Below are 22,329 nucleotides of genomic sequence, written 5' to 3'. Positions count from 1 at the left end.
TGCTCAATTTGCTAAGTGAAAAGTATTCTTTCCATCTCTCTGGAAGTTGATCTGCATTAGCCTTAAGTAAAAACAAAAAGCAAAAAGCAAAATAAACCTTCTTCCTACCTTGAAGATCATTTTCTCCATAGTATTTCTGTGTTCTGCCAGTTGGAGTGGAATCCTGGAGGAAAATTGTTTGGGAAACTAGTGTAGACCAAAGCAAAGACTATCAACTCTTCAATAAAGACTCTGGCAGGAGCTATGGGGGAAAAATCAACAACACATCACAACATCCCATTGACATAAACCATTCCAGATGTGCTAAAGAACTAATAAATATGAATGTTGGGTAAGACAGGGGATAAATAACTTCAGCTATAAAAGAATTTCTTATCCAAGCTGCAAAGTCTAGGAAGAATAGAAGAAGTTTGATTATCTCAAGATTTGAAAGTTTTGGGTTTGAATGAGACAAAGATGGAGCTGGAGCTGGACATGGACAGTAGATATGGTTCCCCTGAGAGCCAAAGATGGCAGTGAACACATACTCAGCATCAGTCACCAGTGATAGCTAAGTCGACATGACGTGCTGGCCTAGATCAATGAGTCTCTGCAGTTGAATCTGACAAAGATTGAACGGTGTGCTCAGCAGCTGCCTGTTGTCAGTTTATGGACATGTTCTTCTCTGGCTCCGTTGCCTTGAAGAAAGTGAAATTCCAAGCTAAGCTAGACCACGAATATATCCAGAACTTCAAAATACTACAAGCAGGTTTTAAAAGGATGGGAGTTGATAAAATAATTCCTGCGGATAAATTAGTAAAAAGAAAGTTTCAGGACAATTTTGAATTTGTTCAGTGGTTCAAGAAATTTTTGGATACGAACTACGATGGAAAAGAGTATGACCTTGTAGCTGCCAGACAGTCAGGAGACCTCAGTGGTTCTTTCTCTTGTTGCTCCAGCTCTGAATAAACCTAAGTACCTCTCGGCTCGAGCAGTGCAGCTCCACAAAGACTCATTTCAGTCCAGAGAACTTCAATGCCTGAAGCTGGCCCAGGGGTGGTGCGGAAGAATCTTGGTGTGGGCAATGGGGGTGAGGAGGCAGCTGAACCGACACAGCAGGTCAACATATTGAAACTTACTGTTGGAGACCTGGAGAAAGAAAGAGATTCCTACTTTGGAAAGCTAAGGAACGTTGAATTGATTTGCCAGGAGAATGGGGGAAAATGACCCTGTATTGCAGAGGACTGTAGACATTCTCTATGCCACAGATGAAGGCTTTGTGATACCTGATGAAGGGGGCCCACAGGAGGAACAAGCAGAGTTTTAGCACCGTTGACCAGCAGAACAGCATCGGAATTCTTCTCTCCAAATCATGTGCTTAACTGTTAAATACTCCCTTTTATTATTCTTAGAGGAATCACTGGTTTCTTTTCAGAAGCAAAAAGTACCTCTTTTTAAAAGTGCACTTTGCAGAAGTTTCACTCCTTTTCCAATAAATTTGAGTTAGGAGCTTTTACCTTGTAGCAGAGCAGCATTAACATCTAGGTGGTTCATCTGGGGAACAGAGAGGCTGACTGTTACTATGTGGATGCTGGTCACACTGATTGCTGGAGAAGGTGTTGTTCTGGAATATGCTGAGATGCCAGCCTCAGTAGAGAAATGTAAAGACTGAATTGAATTTTAACCTAATGTGAAATCTTGGCTGTGAATCTGTTAATAAATAAATCAATGCCTTAAGAGTATTTGCGAGGCCGGGGAGATGGCCCAGTGGAATAAGCATTTGTCTGGAAAGCGCAAGGGCCTGAGTTCAATCCCTGGTTCCGTCAAAAAAAAAAAAAGTATTTAAAATATACTTCCATATGTCAAATATAAAATGTACTGAGACAAGAGATTTAATGTGTCTGGGAAAGAAAAGCCAGACCTTGGACCCTTCAGAACCTGCTGTTACAGGCCTCACAGGACTTGGAGACTTGGAGAAAGAAAGAGATTCCTGCTTTGGAAAGCTAAGGAACACTGAATTGATTTGTCAGAAGAATGAGGGGGGAAAATGAGCCCGTATTGCAGAGGACTGCAGACATTCTTGCAGGGCTGTGCGATTTCCCACACTCTGAGTCCCAAAAGGAGAGTTTAAGAAATTGCTTTGAAATGCCATTTGGTGTCATTGGCCAACTGCATCCCTGCTAAGTGCAAGCGGCATGGTTGTTTAGATGAAGAGAGGGTATTCAGCCCTGAGATGTTTGAGGTGAACAACTTGATTTTTATTAAGCATTTCTCTGATGATTTTTTAGTTATCCCTTAAATGTCTGTGTATTGTGGTGTTTTGGAAATGAGGTGTGTCCAGTTTTACAATCTTAACAACTACTGAGGACTCGCCCACATCTCTGGCATTTGGATGGGAACGTGTCCTGTTGTAGTGTCTTTAAGTTTACAGTTAACAAGTTCTTCTTGCCCACTGGGACTCCCGTCTGCCTCCTAAGTTTGCTGCTCAGCTTCGAAAGGACAGTGGGCGGGTTATCCCTCTGCAAGTTCTTGCTGGATCTCTGGCAAAGGGAGTGATCAGTGAAGGCTGTTGTCACCTTGGGATCTACAAGGCTGGGGCGTTCTTGGTTTCCACTGTCACAACTCTCCACTCTTACCTGAATACTTCACCAGTACACTAATCTCTTTGGAGATAAAATTCACTAGTGTGTAACTAAATGTTAATTTTCTTTTACAGAAAATACAGTGACATGCCTAAATTCATTATTAATATTTAAAATATTTCATTCTTTAACTCCCTCAGTTGCTTTTTTGCCCATGGCTTACTCAGTCTCTTTGTTTGGCAGAATCTTGCAAAATGTATGTTACCCACTACTGAAATTGTTGAGCCCCCAATGTGGTTGTCTTGATTTGTTTCCGGTGGTAGCTTGTCCTAAAATGTGTGTAGCAAACAGGCATTTTACAATAAAATTGTTGTGTAGTGCATGCTCTGTCTGGAATTCAGAGGAAAACCCAGATTCAGTGATTAAAATGCAAAAAAATTCAAGTAACTAGCCACTGTTCAAATAATTGTGGTGCTATTTCTCTTTTGTGGCCTTTTAGATTTCTGTTGTCCTAAAATTCCATTTTATTGGGAAGCCATTTTCCACCTGGTCTTTCTTGACAGGGTTTTTTTTCCTACTTTGAACAGTTTCTAAATAAAATTCGGTATTTCAAGAAAAAAAAAAGAATTGAAAGTTTTATATATTAAAAAAACAAAACACCACTGTAAAACCAGGGGATGCAGCTCAGTGGTAGAGTATTTGGCTAGCTCATGGTCTGGATCTGTAACAAGAGAGAAATAGAAACAAAAGACGTTGTGAACAAACTTTTTGTTTCTTAAAAAAAGGGCAAGAATATAAGAGATATTTGTGGCTCTTGTAACAAAGATAGCTAAAATATAAAAATCACACCCAAATCAATAAGAACACTAAGAATTCAGTGGAACATGGGTTAAGGATATTGGTAAATAACTCATAATATTTTTTTTAATAACTCATAATATTAAGAATATTTATTTACATAGCAAAAAAAAAATGTGACCAGTAAGATGAGTTATCGAAGTAAAAATCTACTAGCAAACAGTAAAATGTTGATCACACCCGAGACTTGTGAGGACCTGGTGACTGACTCTACCTTCAGGGGCGAAGGTGCAAACTGGTGAGGCCCAGAAGGGCACAGCGCCACCTGGCGGTCTTCCTTAATATTTTCTATGTGAAGTCCGGAACATCCAGCCTTGTTGCCATCCTTTAGCTCCCGGCCGAAGTGTTTGCGCGCGTGCACCAAGAGGAAACTCAAGGACGAGGTAACCTGGACCCAGAAACAAATGTTCAGCGGTAAAACGTTGGTACAGCCGTGCTCTGAAGTAACCTGCAATGCATTAAATGTATACAGTAAGTAGATCTAAACGTGCGGACATAGAATTATCTCTACGGTAAAGTATTAAAAAAGCTTCATCTGTGGTTTTCTGAGGATCCCATGAAATAAGGGACAGGGACATCCACTCCGCCTAGGAGCTCCAATGTGCTCAGAGGTATGACGATAGAACAAAACACCGAAAAAAATATGCACACTTTAGTTACAAGGGGCACCGGGATGGCCAGAGCCCAGTGACAGGCGAGGACCATGAGATACAGTGTCAGTGGCCTTTCCTTAGGTGCACAGCATGACTGGGGTGTGTGCTGGCGGGCTGCAGGAATCGGTGGGGGTGAACCTCTCATGAGGCCAAGGTTCAAGAATTAAAGCATTTTTGGAAAAGCACACAGGAACAGATCGGGGTTAACTAGTAACCTGACTGTCGGCTAAGGGCAGCTACTGAGCTAGACGGGATTTGGATGAGCCAAAGTCCTCTACTGCCACGTCAGCGTGCTCTGAGGTGGCAGAATTTCACAGACTGTCTGCTGCTTTCAGCCCCGGCTGTCGGCTTAAACATTAATGTGCACTTAAGCCAGCCTGGAGTCTCACCAGAAGCCATGAAGGCCTAGGAGAGACTCTCAACTTATTTTTGGGTCGATTTATTAGTAGTAGTTATTGCTTGCTCTGTTCCATGTCTAGCTGGTCCTCAGCATGATGAAACCAAATGCCATCAGGTAAAAACCGTCACTGTTAACCTTCTCGGATGCCTCAGAGAGGCCGTTGGCTGTGGTACTCGAAGCCTTCTCAGAAATCTGGGGCACACAGAGCAATTGACCTCTGAGCCAAGAGGCGCAGGAACGGGAGGAGAAGACGGTTGTGTTGGCCACTGCGCTGATAAACGGTGGAGGTGCAAACAGAACAAAGTCTACTCAGTGAAGCCTCCAGGGATCTACCCAGGTCCCCAGACTCCTGCTAATCAGTTATTCCTCAGGGAACAGCTCTGGGGAGTGTGTAGTGTTTGCACGAGAGGAGGGATTCGTTTTAGACTGCGCATTTGGATCTGGGCAAGGGCCTTGGACAGGAAGCCTGCTGTACAGAAAGCATCTTGTTCTCGCCCCTTCTCTGCGCCTGTCCTGTGGGCATCTCACCAACAGGGGCGCTCTTTCCAGCGCGAGCGCGCCGGTAGTGCTAGTGGAGGATTCTGGCTAGTGGAGGATTATACTCACAATGAAGCTGTCGTCATATTTTTCCAAAAAGGAAGTGATGGGGGTCACAGGTGCAAGAAGGAGTCTACCTTTGTTCCTCTTGATCTTAGAGCGGCCCTCCCCTTAAAATATATGATTTTCTGGTATTTCTTCCCAGAAAATCTTCGACAGTCTGACGGCATCCTGGGCTATTTGCTGTCCAAGGAGTGTGAGGAAAGTGGGGCTAGGAGAAGAGGCGGGAGAGAAGGGGCTGCCTCTCCACCCGGACTTTGCTTTTCCTCTGGAGATGAGCTTGGACTTGATCCGCAAAACAATGGGGCATCGGGGAAGGGGTTTTAGCTCTAAGAGTAACACGATATGAAATGCGTTGTAGAGAAACCACTCTGGCCACAGAGAAGGACCCAAGTGTATTTGTTTCCTTGTGTCTTCTGAAGAAAAGTGAAGCCTGAGAGATTTCCCTGTTTGTGGATGCCCTGGTGGCCCGGTAGGGAAATGCCTTCGGTTGAAGAGCAGTAAGCAGGGGTCTTATACATATATCTTATTTTTTAAAATTTATTTTAATTGAGAAATAAATATGAATGAGACAGTTTCACAGCTGATTAATAGGACAGTTTTGATAGTCAATATACTGTACATTGTTATCTTCTTAGTGGTTATCCATAGTACAAGAAGCAGACAGGATATTCCGTCCAAACACTGTTAGTACACCTCTTTCTTCTCATTGAATTAAGCGAAAGTAGCTGTAAATTTATCCTAACTATTTTGTATATATAAATACAAAATGATCTTTCCTTTGTATCCCTTTTTTTTAACATATATCTTAGGTGTTTAAGTTTCACAATGAAGATTTCATCCCAGTTTGAGTAAAGGCATTTTCCTCATTCGTTGTAACTATCCATGCGGTTACTTCCAAGTACCAAAATCTCTTTCATATATTAACAAATGCTACAAAATAATGTACTCTAAGATTAAGCCAGATGTTTCCAGTATGGCCAAATTCAAGATAAGAGTGTGAGGAATGCAGAGTTGTGAACAGAGATACACAGTGAGCCCTTGCAGCTGACTTCAGGGAGCCCCTGTGGCCTGTATCTCTCACTTTCTAACTGGGGGATGGGGCCACCCCGCCTGAACACGGCTGGAACCACAGGTAAACCAACATGGCTGTCAGTGTCCATAATCTTAGAAACTGCACCAAGGCCTTTCTAAAACTGCATAATGTATTACAGTAGCCACTGAACACTTTGGCTATTTAAAAATAAGTTAATTGAAATGAAAGAAAATTCAAAATTCAGTTCCTTAGCCAAACTCATGCTCGATAATCACGTGATGTTAGTGACCACTGTATTGGATGGCACAAGTATAATCACTTCCATCATCACAGAAAGTTCTGAGAGACAGTGCTGTTCTATAAAGACTGTAGGAAAGAAAGAAGCTATATCTACATGTTTGGAAACTCAGAGATTTAATGAGCATTGCTAAACGCTTTAACATAAAAACTTGAATACAATTTCACAATTCTTTTTCTCCGAGACAAGCAAATTCACTCATTTGTTCATTTGTTGATTCAACACACATTTGCTGAGCACTTACTATTTCCTGGGGCCTGTGTTACATTCTGGAGATAGGAAGATGAATAAACAGACACAGCCCTTCCACTCCAGTAGCTCATAAGCTGATGAGGATTTGCTGCTTTTGAGTGCTGTTAGCTGGAAAATACACATTAGGGAAAGGGAAAAGGAAGGAGTCTCATTCTGGACATTCTGAGTTTGATCTGCCTGAGTAATACCCAAGAGGGTGGGCAAAGCCAGAGCTGAAGTACAAGCTTGGGGATTATAGACTCAGTAGTCACCAACCTCAAGGTGGCCATTAAACAAAGGACCTGCCTAAGCTCTTGCAGGGTGTATGTGCAGAATGGGGAGAGAGTGAACCAGGGTCAGAATCAACTCGGGAGATGCCAGCCCACCAGGGGCTGGGGGAGAACCATCAGTAGTGGAGGAGCGTGAGAAACCACACCAGAGGACAACCCAAGGGCGTTGGGTGACAGAAGTCAAGGTTGGGGTGTGTGACTGAGGGAGAGATGCTGGAAAAAGTAAATACTAACAGGGACCCCGTTGAGTCAATCTTGGTAAGAGCCATTTTGGCAGAGGTGCCGGAGTGGAAGCCAGTCTGCTGTGTGTTCAGAAAGAAATGGAAAGCAAAGATAAGCAGATAATAGCTATGCACTGAGAGAATACTTAGCTCTAAAGATTATGATCCAGGAGTCTTCTGCACAATTATTGACTTCACTGGAGCAGATTAGTGGTGGAGAAATGTCAAGGTTCAGGGGTGGAGAAGGAATAATAATGAACACAGTCTTGAAGACACAGGAAGGCAAGGGGTCCAGGGCACAGGTGTAGAGTTTAGCTTTGGTAGGAGAAAAGGACTCCCCGGTTCATGGACAGAGGGGGAAGGGGGAGGGTGCATAGGCATAGAGCAGAATTCATTGACATCAACAAATTTACGATGATGGGGTGGGGACAATGGTGTGAATGTGGGAGGGAGACCAAAAGGTGATCAGAAACAATGGCATAGGGAAGGTGGCTGGCAAATGTTGTGGCTGATATGTTGTATCAACTTGAAAAGTCTAGAAGTTTAACTAAGTGATTCAACAAGGAGCCAGGGTCCTTACTTTGTAATCACCCTCGTTCTGTGCAAGTGGAGGGCATGGAGATTGTGCAAGCGCTACACCTATCTGGGGAAGTGGGGGTAAGCAGCGTGCAATATAAGCGAGGTGCTATAGTTTGTGTCTAGTTGTTCCTCAAAGCCTCACGTGGTCACTGGGTCAGGCTTCTAGAGTTTGTGACTAATTCATGATCCAATGCGGGAATGGTGGATGTGAGTGCTACTTGGGCCCTGGGGGTCAGGTCAGTAATCTATATACAATATAAGAAAGGGAGAGAGGCTTGCCAGCTGCCTCAGCTGCTGCTCCTCCACTTGTTCTTTGCTGTTTTCCACCACCATCAACTGCTGCCCTCTGCCATGTGCCACTGTGTTGTGGAGCCAGGCTAAAGGCTCCATGAACTGTGAGCTAAATAAACCATTCCTTCCTTCATTTTGAGTGTTGGTTATTTTGTCTGAGCAATTAGGAAAAAGTAGCTAAGACAGGGGAGAGGCTGTAGGAGAGCAGGAGTGTTAATTTCAATGTGCAATTGGATCATGGGAGAATCTCCGTGCGGCCTCTGCGTCTGTGGGATGGACCTTGAACTAACTGTCAGCTACCCTGAAAAGCCTTCCAGAGGAGAACATGTCCCCAGCTTACAGCCCAATGTCAGATACTAATAAGTAGGGAGTGGCCTACAAGATTTTTCCCTGACTAGGGATCGAACAAGGATGAAAAACAAAATACACAGAATTAATTCAGAAAGAGGGGGTTAGAGGTCTTTTGGCTGCCTTAGAGAGGCCTCAGCATTTCACTTACCTCACTTCTATTATCTTAGACATATAAACAAGATGAGTAACACAAGAGTCACCTGTCTCTTATTGTCTACGGTATAGCACCAGATAAATCACCAGATCTCAGCTGTGCTGATTTTTCCTGGAACCTGAGATGTGCTCGCACGCGTGCATGCCACCAAAAGAGCACAGCTTGCTGCCTTTCTCCTTTGTGCTCACAAAGTGGTGACAGCCCCAAAGCAGGCTTTCGAATCAATCAATCAACAATCAATTGGGGGCCTGCCCCTTAGCTCAGTTCTTTAAGTGGCTGCTTCAACCAAGCAGTCAGGCTCAGGTTGCTGTGGTTCGATCCCCACAACTCAAGCCAGCCAAACCTGCCCTGAAGGCATTCGGACCAAAAAAAAAAAAAAAAAATCGATCAGTCATTCAATTGGCTCTCTACATTATTTCATGAGGCTTCCGTGATCTGCCTCATGAGCCAGCAGCTGGCATACAGAAACAACTCTCCATCCCGAGGGTCCTCGCAAAAGCCTGCAGTGGCCTCGACATTGCAACATCTCTGAAGGCAAGATAATATTGCTGCTGAGGACACCAACTCTCACGCAGAACTCCAGGGCAATAATTGCCAACCTCAGAGATGAAACAGGTCTCTCGTTAAGCAAGGATTTACTGCCTGGAATATCTTTGTTCCATTTTCACAAGGCCCTGCCCACTTTCATGCCCTTTGCCTTGGCTATTCCCTACCCTTCCCTGCACACCTGCTGGTATGTTAGGTACCCAATAAACACTGGCCAGTTTGAAGAAGTAGGGGTTTTAGCCACTCGAATTCTGATCTTCCTGGACACCTATTCACCATATTACTTTTGTCTATTGTCCTTTATCCTTTGCCATACACTTGCCTAGGGGATTGGGAGGCTAGTTAGCTCCTGATACAGAGGAGGTCAGTTAGACCGCAATTCTCATTAGCTCGTCTCCCACACTAATGCTCTGCAAAGAAGTAACCCATTTGCAGAGTTTTCAGCCCCTGGATGGGGCTGAGGGGAGGCAATGGGTCATTTGAGGATAAAGGGCAGAGCTGAGGCGCTAATGCTTTAGGCAGAGATAAATACGGAGCTTGGTTGGAAAGACACTAGAGTCCTGGTGCAAGTGGTAGGTCAAGGTCTTGGGTGATGCCCTCAACTGAAGGGTTGTGTTCCAGGAGCCCCAGAAATAGTGGTGAGGAATTTAGACTCTCAAAAGAGGGCAGGCTATTCTGAGAATAGTTCATTCCCCAAAATTTCTGGGATGGGACTCCCAACTCCTCTTAGGAAATGAGGATAAACTGGTTGTACTATTTTTTTTTTAATGTATTTGGTACAAGGTCTCACTACGCAGCTTGGACTCATAGTGATCTTCCTGTTTTCTGCCTTTCCATTGCTGGGATTACAGGCATGCACTGTCAAGCTCAGTCCCGGTGGCTGGCTTGGAGAGGCATGCAGTGCCAGGCATTGAACCCAGGTCCCTGTGCTTGCCTTCAGCAGGCTCTTAGCCTGCTGAACTATCTAGCCAGCCCCACACTTCTGATGAACTAAATTATCTATGTGGGCTCATTTTTTTTTTTTTTTTGGTGATGTGGCATTCACAGCGATAAACTTTCCTCTCAAGATTGCTTTCATTGTGTCAAAGTTCGTGGCTGTGGCATGGTGCAAAGGATGAAAGATGCCTCAGAGTCAATGTCCCATTCAAACTCCAAGAAGGCCCGGAGAGGCGGCCCTTCCCCCAGGACCCTCAGTGTGAGAAAGTCTCAGAAAGACAGTTCCAAGCTGAAGAGTCTGTGGATTTTTATTGATAGAACCAGTAAGTGAGGATGAAGAAAAAGCAGGAGGTGCTGGAATTCTTGCAGGAAAAAAAGGGGGACGTTAGGAGAAAGACAGGGTGTGACCAAGGTGGCCTGTTATGTAACTGACCTTAGAACCTATGTAAGTAAGAGATCAGAGTACAGGGAAGAGGAGGGATGGAGTAGTCATAACTTCAGGCAATGTATTTTGATCCTACTTGGACTTGTGGCTCTGTACAGTATCTTTTAATCTGTAATCATATATTCGAGGAGGTTTTGAGCATGTGGCTCCCAAAGTCCCTTATTTCTGCATAACCCTCTCACACTTACCTCTGGCCACAGTTCAGGTCTGTTGTACTGGGCATTGTTTTTGATAGGTTCTGGCCTGAGTACAAACTTCTAAGTTATTATGGCCCTGAGTCAACAAGGCTGAATCCCACAAGCAACAGCTTATCTTCCCGATGAACACGTCCTCATTCTTCCCCAGCCTGGTCGTGGATACCTTTCCTGCCACACACAAGGGAGCCCTCTGTCAGCTCCTGTGTGTCACGGAACCTGCCCCTTAAACTCTAGTTAACAAAAGTTCATAAAATCTCAGCCTTCCATTTTCTCAGGTTAGAGGATCCCCCAGCTCCCTGAGATCCTCTCCGTGTCCTCAGAGTCAATAAAGGCTCCATCCCTTTCTTTTACTTCTGCTTCTCTGCTGTGCCAGAAAACCTAACATTTTTTAGTTCTAGAAATTATCTATTGCTTCCTTGATTTCTTCTATGACCCATAAATATATTGTTTAATTTCCATGCATTTGATTAATTTTTGTGCTTTCTTTTCCTATTGATGTCTATTTTTATTGTGCTATGGTCTGAAAATGTGCATGACATAATTTCAGTTCTTTTGTTTTTAATTAAATGTCCTGTATTGATTAGTATGTGGTTGATTTTGGAGAAAATTTCATGTACTTCTGGGAAGAATATATAGCTGTTTGTTGAGTAAAGCACTCAGTAGGTATCTATTAAAGCCATTTGTTTGGGCCGGCCAAATAGCTCAGTGGATTAAAACACCTGCAAGTAGGCTCAGAGGGTGTGGGTTCAATCCCCCGGCCTGTCATACCATCCCCATCCCTGGGGCATGCTGAGACAGAGTTTGAGATTGGGCATGGTGGCACGTGCCTGTAATCCCAGTTTTTGGGAGGCTGTAAACAGGAGAATCACTATGAGTCTGATCTAGTAGTGAGACACTGAACACCCTGTAGACCCTTCCCCTGCCCCCCAAAAAAGAAAAGAATCAAAAAAAGGAAAAAAACACATTTGCTTGAAGATTTTTAAAAATTCTAATATTTATCTGTTGATTTTTTGGTCTATTTGATCTGTAAGGTGTTAAGATCTCCCACTATAATTATGTTTATATTTCGTTCAATAGTGTTTGCTTTATGAAGGAAGAAATACCTTCCTTTGGTGTTTATGCATGTATGTTTATAATTGTTATTTCTTCCTGTTGAATTGTTTCCTTAATGAATATATAAAGACCTTCTTGGCCTTTTCTAATCAATTTTGGCTTGAAGTCTACTTTGTCTGAGTCTGGGATAGTGGTGGGTACTCTATTTTCATGTTCCTGTTGCATGAAATACTGTTTTCTATCATTTGATTCTTAGTTTATGAATTTATTTTTGGGTTATATGCTCTTTTATATAGAATAACATTGTGTTTTTTTTCTCAATCCATCGGCCATGTTTTTTTTTTGACTGGGAAAGTAAGACCATTCATACTGAAAATCACTATGGATAGCTACTGATTTATATCTGTTATTACATTGTTTTGCAGTTTTCAAATCCATTTATTTCTCTTCTACTTAACTTCTCACCCTACTTGGTATATTCATTCATTCTATTAGACCTTTTTTCATGGCAGCTTTCTTCTCTCTTTTTAGGAAATCCTTGAGAATTTTTGGGAGTGCTGACTTGAAGGAGTCTTTACTTAAACTGGAGCAAAATCTGCATTGTGAGACTTTTATTACTCATGGCCACACAAAACATGTGTAATGAGACCAGGGATGTAGCTTAATGGCACAAGCATCTGCCTGGCAAGCACAAGGTCCTGAGTTCAATTCCCAGTAGAAAAAAAAATGTGTATAATCTTTGCTCACTAAAAGATCTTTGCTTCAACCTAATGAACACCACCAGTGTATCCACAAGTACATACATTAAAGGCCAGATACAGCTGTTGCTTGGGGGAAACCTCTCAGGGTTCACTTTTTCTAGAAGACACAGGGGAACAAATATACTTGCATCCTTCACTATGGCTAGAGTGATTATTCTTTTTCTTTTTATATTTTCATGCAGGTTCTACAGGGTCTACAGGGTCTCACTACATAGATTAGATTCATAGTGATTCTCCTCTTTTCAACTTCCCAAGCACTGGGATTGCAGTTGTGAGCTACCACACCCAGTCTCAGTTGTCTCAACACACCCTGGTTGGCGGGACCAGCATGGCACTCTGGGGGTCAAACCCCGACCGCTGCATTCTGCCTAAGCAGGTGCTTTAATCCGCTGAGCTATCTGCCCATCCCTTGGAATGATTTTTCTACAATATATTCGTATCATGTTACTTTTAGAGCTAAAAATCCCCCCTGATGCCCCATTGTTTCCCAGACCAAATTCAAGTTCATCACAGAGGAAAAGGCAAGTAGGGAGTAGGGGAGAGGAACCTCAGTCTCTTCTCTTCTTCTTCTTTCCACACTCCACATTCATCACTGTTCTTGAAGAACAAATACCCCTGGATGCTTTTAGACTTCTTCTGGTGTTTTCTAGTAAGAAATACAAGAAAACTATGGAATTTTGTCTTAATTACTTTTCTCTTGTTGCTCGAGACCAAATATCTGATGCCCAAAATTAAGTAAGGAAAGGTTTATTTATCTTACAGCTTGTAGAGGTTTCAGTTCATATTCGGCTGGCTCCAAGGCGGGGTGGCCCATGGCAACAGTTCATCTTGGCAGAAAACAGCAAGAACAACAAGAGCAGAAGGGTAGAGCAGAGAGAGCCAGCCTCTTTCTCTGCCTTATACTGTATGCAGGCTGCCTGCCCCAGGGCGGGTGCAGCACTCACACCCATAATTCTCACATTGAACCATGAATTGATCACACACTCTAGAAGCCCTCCTCTTGACTGTATGGGGTTCTGGTTGCACATCTAGACACAGACCATAACAGGTGCTGTCTTAGTTACATTTCTCATCGCTGAGAAATACCAGGCACCCAAAGTGAAAGGAGGAGGGGCTTCTTGTAGCTCACGGTTTGTAGAGGTTTCAGGTCATAGCTCCTGGCTCCCCGGCAGGGTGGCAAGGCAGAGGGGTATCACACAGAAGAGACAGTCCATGACAGGCAGAAGGCAGGAAGGCAGCAAGTGACAGCAGCATCCCTCTTTCTGTACCTTCCATTCTAACCAGGCTACATGCTCTTAGGGTGGGTAGCATCCATGCACAGGGAGGGCCTCCCCATCATCCTCACCCATAACTATGACAAAAACCAAACAGTGGACTAACGTAGTGGTCACACACTGTTTATTCCAGTGCCACACACTCCAGATCTACCTCTGAAAGCCCCACCTGTGACCACATGAGGCTTTGGGGAGGGGGCGTCTAAATGGCAGCCATAACAGATGCTCACTATGCCTTTAGAAAGTGCTCCAAAGATAGATACAGGCCAAGGTAGACTCCCTCCTCTACCCCAGCCCTCCGTAACGTCCCTTCAAAATATCTCTTTTTAGGTTTTCTTTTTGTGTGCTTGTTTATCTGTTGGCAAATGACTGCTTCTGTGTCAGTGCAGACACCAGAACCTCCCTTAGCAATCAGGGTGCTCTCCTGGGAATGGGAATGGGAATGACACTCTGTGTCGGAGAGGTGCCTGCAGCACAGGCAGAGGGGCGTGGCGAAGGTTGGAGGTCACGGAGCCGCTCCCATTCACAGCTGTTCGTCCAATTCACATAAAGCAGATTAGTTACCTGCGCAAAGGTATCTTAGCACTTACAGAAAATTCCCAAATCAGTGTCTAAAATTAATTCTCTCTGTCAGGCAAAAAAAACCCCACCACCACCACCACCACCACCAATCACAACACCCACCCCTGCAAACGCCCCCCCCACGAGTTGTTCCCAGGAGGACCACGCTAGTTAGAAGGAGTCTTTGGAGATTTTGTGAGGTCCCTGGAGGCTTTGCTAAGAAAACTTTATATCACTGGCTTCTCCAGTAGCCAGAGAGTCAAAGAGCTTTGGTTCAATCACTTATTGATTCAGTGGACATATTGAAACTCCTTTCTCCGTGCCTGTGCACGCAGAGCTTAATTTCTCTGAGTATGGCAGAGCTTCTGTGAGTGCGGTGGGTATCCTACCCAGCTGGTGTTCCCAGAGGAACCTGAGGGTGGCAACAGTGATGTTGTTTTACATTCATGGCATTTGGCTTTTATTATTTCCTGGGCAACTCACAAAAGCCACTATTCGAAGCACTATAATTGTCATTTTATAGATGAGAAAATTGAGGTCTAAAATGATGGATTAATTTGTCATAACAAATTAATATATGGTCTGTGGAAGACCACCTGAGCAATTCTCCTTGAAAGAAGAACAGTTGTCTCCATACTGGCTGTGCCTGACCCTATTCCCGTGTATTGATATGTACAGAGCTGGCTAGGACTTTTCCTTAGCCCTTCAACTGGCTTTACGCAACGCATATTCGTCTATCTGAGGTGCTGGTGGTAGACTTTGAAGATGGCAGGCATGCTTCCCTGGAAACCCACACCCACTGCTCCCTAGCATGAGCCTGGTCTAGACAGGACAAAGAGCCGATGCTCCGCATCGTTGGCTGGGATGGAGCCTTGAGATGGAGGCTGTGAGCTTGAAAGATCGCATGTCAGAGCTGAAGCACCAACCCCAAATCGTTAGCTACGGTCTCGGTTGTGTTATGCAGATTACCCTCTGCATATCTTTCTCTCTGAATATCGCAGAGGTAAATGCAGGCCTCCTACCTAGCCCAGCTCACTCGCCTACTTCCCACCACTCTGTCACTCATCCTCAAGCCACTCCTCCTTCATGAATGAATAAAACCCAGGGTCGGCCCTAGGTCGAGGCTTTTGTTCTGGATAACCATCTTCATGGCTGGGCTTAGGACCCTTGGCTCCTCATTACTACAAATGCACCTTAGTGTCTTCATTCTCACCATGGGTTGCACTGGGTGCGGTAGATTGGGATTAACTTAATGAGATTCCAATAATTTATCCATGGTGTTACAAATATAAACTTCCTGAACTGGGATGAAAGCCAAAAAGTGTTCTCTCTATATTCAAGCCCAACACTTGTCCTTTAAATCATCTACATTTAAAAATTTATTTCTCATTATAAAAACAGTTCCAAAAAATTGGTTCCTTGAAAAAGATTCAAACAACATAAATCAAGCAAGAAGCTCATGATGGGCTGGGAAGATGACTTGGTGGTCTAAGCACCTGCCTGGCAAGAGTAAGGACCCATGTTCAATCCCTGGTGCCACATGCCTTGCTGGCCCTGTGACCCCAGTATGCAGTGCTGGCCACTGAAACCAGGAGTGGTGCCACAAGCCTGTAGTCCCAGTGCTGGGGAGGCTGAGACAGGAGGATCACTATGAGTCTGAGTTGCTTAGCATGACCCTATACTAAATAAATAAATAAAAGATTAAAAAAAATTTTTTAAAGCTCATGATGTTCTAGTTTTCTTCCCACTCTAGAGGTAATAGCTATGTTCTGGAATTGTCATTTACATATATACACACACACATATATATATATATTTTTGTTTTATACTGAATTTACATGAATAAAAGGATACACTGTCAGTATTGTTCTTGAATCTGCAATTTATAAATGATCAGAGCTCACAATACCAAAGTCATCACACACGAAAGCATTTTCTTAAAACGAAGTCCACTTTACCACATTAATTTTACACAGTAACAGAATAGGAAATGCATGCAGACCTGTCTAAATCTTCTTGCTGATTCTCTTGAAGGTGATGTCACCCAGTGTCATGGTCTGAAGGACAGAAAACAAATCATGAAATGTTCATCCAGTGGTGAACAGAAAAGGTAAGTCACTGGGCCACAAATAGCTTCAAACGTGCTAACACTTGAACCAATGCAATGATTCCTCCAGTCAGTGATTCTGCAAGGACCGGAGGAAGGGCAGACTACTCTTTCTAAAATCTGACTCCGCTGTTGTACTCTCTTCTATCGGATCCTCACAGCGCCAAATGAGCAAAGACATCTATTAGACGCCTGAGCCTATAGGGCAGCTGGAGGCCCTGTGGCTTGTTGGCTGGTGCTGAGGCCGGAGGAATGGCCGTGGTTATTAGCTATGCGATGGGAGAAGCAACGGAAGAGCCTGACATTCTCTGTGCGTGGATTCCGCATTGCAAGACTGGCTCTTCTGTGGCTGGGAAGGCCTGGGGTGGGGGTGCACCTGCAGACTGAAGGAGTTTCTGCAGATGGAGTGCGTGCTGCCCTCTACTCTGAGCTGTGTCCCAACGAAGACAGAAAACATGAGTGCTGCAGGTCACTAGGGGAGTCCCTGCTCCTCTCCTGCCAGGTGCTCCCTTACCCCATGGCCCGAGGGAAAAGGGGAGAGGAGATCGGTGTGGGCATTGGTGAAGGAAGGAAGGGGGCAGAAGAGGCTGGCAAGGAAGTCAGCCTGAGGGCGGTGGGGATGCCAGGGGCCTGGCACCAGCTACAGGGTGACTCTGGGGAGTTAAAAAGGGGCAACTGTTCCTCAAGATCCTTTCTCTGTCCAGGAGCAAATCTATGAGTTATGCTGTAGTGGTTTGGTTAGAATAGGAAGGTTAGAGCCAGCAAGATAGCTCATTGGACTAAGCGCCCGCTTTAGCAAGCACAGGGACCAGGGCTCGACCCTTGCCTCTGGGTCATGCTGAGCCAGCAATAGAGTCTGCATGTGGTGGCTCAAGCCTGTAATCCTAGTGTTGGGGAGGCTGAAAGCAGGAGGATCACTACGAGTCCAATCTGCGTAATGAGACCTACACCAAATACATAAAATGAAAAAAGGAATAAAAAAAAAAGGAACGGAATGGCTGCAAGAAGGTGAATGAAGTGTGATTTAAAAAAAATAGAGAATATTTACTTTAATAACAACAACAACAAAAACCTATTATAGTAAGAGACACATCAGCACTAACCCGCCTCAACGCACCCCCCTTTGGACACATGCATCTCCACGTTTGCCGCTTTCTAAAGTTCTCCAAGGCCCATTCCAAGGATGTCTTTGAAACTTGTGACCAACAATATGATAAATGTCACTGCGCACTGCCACCCGAGGGAAGACTAGTCTCATGAAAATGCTACGGCATGTCCTTATCCACACTGCTCATTGGATTTGCTACCATGCGGCTTCTACCTTTTTGCCAAAGTTGAAAAGATCGTGAAAGGTGAAGAATTTGGATCCACATGGGGCCTGGAGGCCACAGAGGCCGTGACAACACAGTCAAACACAATCGCTAAGGAGCCTCAGAGTTGTCTCAAAAAGCAGCAAGAACTTGGAATGAGTGTCTTTGACGGGAGGAGCGGCGTATTGTGGAGAATTACCGCAACGTGTCTAACTGTAGTAAATGTCTTACTGTAGTGAACATCCTCTGTACTTACAGAGCACGACCCTAAATACCGAAACCTACATGGTCTGTGGTGTGAGTGCAGCCCCAAGGGGCACACCAAGTCAGAGGAACCCGGCTGTGCTGTTCCATGGCTGCTTGCTGCCTCCGTTTCCCCTTTAGAGAACTGCTAGTGGGAAGCTTAGAGATGCTATGGGAACTGCCTGCTGCATAAGGACCCTCAGCGAAGAGGGAGAGGACATAGAAAGGTGGAGAATTCAGGGCTCGGGGGATAAAGCGAGGCCTGGGTGAGCAGTGCAGCTGTTCCCCCTCCCTCTCCTCCTCCTCCTCCCTCAGCACCCAGAGTCACAGGCACAGGGCGCCAACTTACGCTGGTCAGGGTGTCCCCATTGAGTTCAGTCACAGACTTGACATTTTTGAAAGTTGTCACCAGCTTGTTGTTGCCTTCCATGTTAACCACTGCCTGCGGGGACAGAGAGAGGCCTGTGGAGAAAGGGCTGTGGAGAGCACGACCCTCGCTAGTGAGCTGGTTCCCTGTGCAGGTGTCACTTGGGACAACCAAAGCGCTCTGACCTCTGTGCTCCCAACCTCAACAGAGGAGAGGAGCATGGAACACCTCTGCAGAGCAGAGATGAGGAGCAATGGGAAGAGGTGGAGAGAGAGCACGCTGAGCCCAGCACACAGCCATCTGGGAGCAGGGAGGACGGCTGCTCCTGCTGCTCCGTGGTGCTGGGGGCGCTGGGGGTGCAGTGTGTCCTGGGAGCAGCAGAGGGCGGGTCCTGGCTGTCGCTGAGCTCTGTGGCCCCAGGCCTGTGGAGGGAGCTGCCCTGCCCACTGCCTTCAGCGGGGCAGGCTGACCTCCCCTTCGCAAGGCCCTGAGCTCTGTGCGTACCCCAAGGCTCGTTCTATGCCTGCCTGGGTCCTGGGCTTCTGGTGCTGCCAGCGCCTCTCCCAGGATGCCGCTCCTGTTCCCAAATGCTCTGGGCTTGGCTAAGGCCATCATGATCTGCCCTGTGTTAGGAGCTCTCACTGACTCCCCCAACACTTTGCCGAACTCTGTTCAGGGGAGTTTGGGAGCCAGGAGCCCAGCCTCAGGGAATTTGAGATCTGGGATCCTGTTCTTTTCCTGGTTTCTTCCCTTCTTCCATGTAGTAGAACTTAGTGGTGGTGGCTGCAGCACCCTCCTGCAGATTCTGTAAAAATGACTACAGCATCCTGACAATTTCTCTGCTTCTCCTGCTGACAAGGTGGCTTAGAGAGGGGCTGCCTAGGATGAGAAATATGAGGCCCAGGGTCCGGTACACCAAGAAGCCCAGAGGCCAGGCTCCAGGGAATCTTCCAGAAGCAGAGCATGTTGGAAGAGGTGCCTCCTACCTTGACCTTCTCTCCAGTCATGGTCTCTATCTCACACTCCTGCCCCAAGGTGAATTCATTCTTGGTCACTTTGGTCCCTGTGGTAATAGTGATCTTGAAGTGCTTTCCATTCTGCACGATTTCCGACACCCCCTTGAGGTCCTTCCCCTTCTGGATGAGGTCGTCAGGTACCCCTGGAGGAATCCATCCAAGATTTAGAGATAGCAAGGGTGGGATTTACAAGGCTGAGGCAGACAGGAGAAGCTGTGCCATGGACAGGTGGAGGCCACAGACTCTGGGGACCTGGGAGCAGCAAGGGCTGCAGCCTCGGAGAGGGAAGAAGGGTGGCCTGGCCTGGCTGCTGCGACCTTGAGCCTTTCTTTTTGCTGTGGGTCTTCTGCTTCTGGCTCCTCTTTCTCTCCTCCTTGAGTGGCTCTGCTCTGGGAGTCAAACCCTGTCACCCTCCACATCCAGTGGGCTCGGAGAGTGTCCCTTCAGGTCCAGTCACCACTGAAGTGACAGGAGGAGCTACTCATAACCAGGAGAGGGGACCATGTGCAGAGTGTAGTTGTGCCAGGCTAACCCGAGATTTTGTAGGACTGAATGCTCACAGGATATTCTAAGAGCAAGACTGGGTGGGCTGGGGGATCCTGCTGCACAGGTGAGAAGCTTGAAAGGCAGAAGTGGGGTGCCTTGCCTCAGAGGGTGCCCAAGAGCTCAGGGTCCTCCTGCCCTGCCCTCGCTGTTTTCTGGCTCTTCTTCCTCTCCCCAGCTCCCTGGCCATACTGCAGCCTCTGCCCACAGGACTCCCTCGGCCTGGAACATGCTCCCCTCCCTGGGGCCGTAGGGGGCACCTGCTCCTCTTCCCAGCCTCCCCTTCACCATCCCTCCGTTCCCCCACACCCCTGCTCTGTGGGGGGCAACACCTGCTTCCTACTCCAACATGAACACATCCCTTCACGCGACCCTCGTCATGCCAAGTTACCTTTCTAGGTCTCACTAGTAAAGTGGGAAAACACTTAGTTCTCAACGCAGGGTTCTGCTGAGGCGTGAATGCTGCATTCTTAGCAAGCGCTTAGCCCGATACTGGTGCAGTCACCCCTCCTACAAGTTAAGGGGAACCTGCTGCACTGATTTCTTGTCTTCTCTCCCTAAAGGCTGACCGTTCAAATGTGGCTCTTCGTTAAGTCTCAGAGCTATGTATCCAGCAGCTACATATCCACACAGCAGTGCTGTGTGGTTGTCCATGAGTGCATTTGTTAGGAGAATCCGTGCTTATGTGAGGGAGTGAGCAGGGTCTCACAGGAAGTATGGTAGGTGCAGGCTTCCATCCTGATCCCACCTCGCCGAATGCTCTTCCCACCTGCCTTCTGGTGGCCTTGCCCAGCGAGCAACAGCACAAGTGGCCAGAAGCTCCCATTCCACCCCAACACCTGACACTGAATTCCACTGCGTACAGGGCCAGATCTCCATGTTGTGGCCGTGGCCTTCGTGGCCTGCCCAGCACTCACCAATCGCCTTCATGAAAGACTCGAAGTTTTCCTGGCTCTGCAGCTGGTATTTTCCAGAGAAGTTCATGGTGGTAATGGGGTTTCTTCTCCAAAGCTGGCCCAAATCTGTGGGCCAGATTGCCCACTGGGGGCTGCTTTATAGGGGCTTCTTGCTCTCCGATATGGACCATAGGTCAGTGGTGCTGGATTTCTTCATGGCCAGGTTCAAACATTAACTCCCAAGAGCAATGGTCAGTGATAATAAGCTTAATTGACACAGCAGTGGTGTGTTCTTCGGTGGCCAGTAACGACCAGGTCTCAGGGACGGAACCCCAGGCCTCTAGTGTTTAGGCTGTCGTCCCACCTGTTATGAGCGAGGTGTGCATGCGGGACATGTGTAGGTGTGCACACTAGACACATTCGAATTGTGGTCGAAGCATGTGGTCAGTGTTCAAATATTAAAAATTTATTGAGAGACATATGTGCATTAATCTCCCTCAAATTCCTCCCCACACTTTAAACACGTCCTGAAGCAGTTCTAGAAGTCTCCTCTGTCTCCGTGAGGTGAGCAAACACGACAGTGAACGTTTCTGCTGTGTTCGATCCGATCAGCAGGCAGCTCTTAAAAATATTGCAACGTGTCCGCATCCACCTTTGTCACTGGGTTTGGTTCCAGGCAACTCTTGTCTCTTCCCCAAAGTGGAAATCACCAGGAAAGGTGAGTGACTTGAATCAATTCGGGACGTGCAGGCATGACAGACAACTTCTAGATCTGCGGCAGAAAGTGGCAAGAGTGTGTGTGTGAATCAGCAGGAAGTATTTGAAGGAAGATTCTTGGCAATCAGTCTTTTACTGTAATAATTTTTTAAATTAAGAATTAATACTTTTCTACATACAGAGCCAGTTACACACTTCATACATATGCATATATATATGGACATCTATGTATCGTGTGCATAATTATATGTACTTATACACACATGGGTATGTATGCATATCCTTGTGTTTGCATATGTGTACAAACAAATGTGTACACATGTGTGGACATGTGGAAGTATATTTATATCTATGTGTCGCATACATAGAAAATGACATTGAGCTCAAAACTTTACATTATTTGTGTACATGTAGGAACCTTTTCTATCCTTATTGTCGTTATATACATTTAATTTTCACAGAATTCTCATCAAGCTCTAGCGCTATGTCCATGCAGGGAGGGCGCCGACGCCCTAGGAGACTCCACAGCCCCTGCGGTCTCTCCTGGAGTGCCAAGTCCACACGTACATCACAGGGCAGAGCAAGCCCTAAGCCAGGTGTGGAAACTGACATGCGTTTTAACAGCAGAGACAGGAAAAGAGAGCCAGGAGAGTCTGCTCCCTTTCCTGCCCCACCTCTGCCTGGGAGGCAGGAAAGGAATTTGGAGGACAAGTAGGGAGCCTCATGGGGCCCCCTGTCTGGCCCTGGCCCTTGGCAGACTGCACATAAACACTTCCAGTGACTTTGGATGCTCCTGATTGGCCTGAAGCACAGAGGCCGTGGCACCCGGCGGACCTG

General features: G+C 46.0%; 1 protein-coding gene and 1 pseudogene across 1 annotated transcript; one reads left to right on the top strand and one right to left on the bottom strand.

The window, feature by feature from the left end:
- Positions 1-509: 509 nt before the first annotated feature.
- Positions 510-1,306, top strand: LOC101565171 (annotated as a pseudogene).
- Positions 1,307-16,155: 14,849 nt separating this feature from the next.
- On the bottom strand, positions 16,156-20,960 carry LOC101564779 (fatty acid-binding protein, liver-like). The gene is made up of 4 exons (XM_004642782.2): positions 20,797-20,960; positions 19,307-19,479; positions 18,303-18,395; positions 16,156-16,350 (listed from the first exon to the last, which is right to left on the bottom strand). The coding sequence occupies exons 1-4, from the start codon at positions 20,861-20,863 to the stop codon at positions 16,300-16,302; spliced, it is 384 nt and encodes a 127-aa protein (XP_004642839.1). The 5' UTR covers positions 20,864-20,960; the 3' UTR covers positions 16,156-16,299.
- Between the last annotated feature and the right edge of the window lie 1,369 nt (positions 20,961-22,329).

The sequence above is a fragment of the Octodon degus genome, unplaced genomic scaffold (assembly GCF_000260255.1).
Source record: "Octodon degus isolate 3935 unplaced genomic scaffold, OctDeg1.0 scaffold00162, whole genome shotgun sequence".
Classification (NCBI taxonomy): domain Eukaryota; kingdom Metazoa; phylum Chordata; class Mammalia; order Rodentia; family Octodontidae; genus Octodon; species Octodon degus.
Note: the sequence above shows the minus strand (reverse complement) of the source record. Positions and strands in the feature narration are given on the sequence as shown.

Excerpts from the sequence above, each read along its gene's own strand:
- LOC101564779 (XM_004642782.2), bottom strand. The coding sequence starts at position 20,863 with ATGAACTTCTCTGGAAAATACCAGCTGCAGAGCCAGGAAAACTTCGAG. Across the intron at positions 19,480-20,796 it reads GTCTTTCATGAAGGCGATTG|GGGTACCTGACGACCTCATC; the intron begins GTGAGTGCTGGG and ends GGATTCCTCCAG. Across the intron at positions 18,396-19,306 it reads TGACTGGAGAGAAGGTCAAG|GCAGTGGTTAACATGGAAGG; the intron begins GTAGGAGGCACC and ends CTGTCCCCGCAG.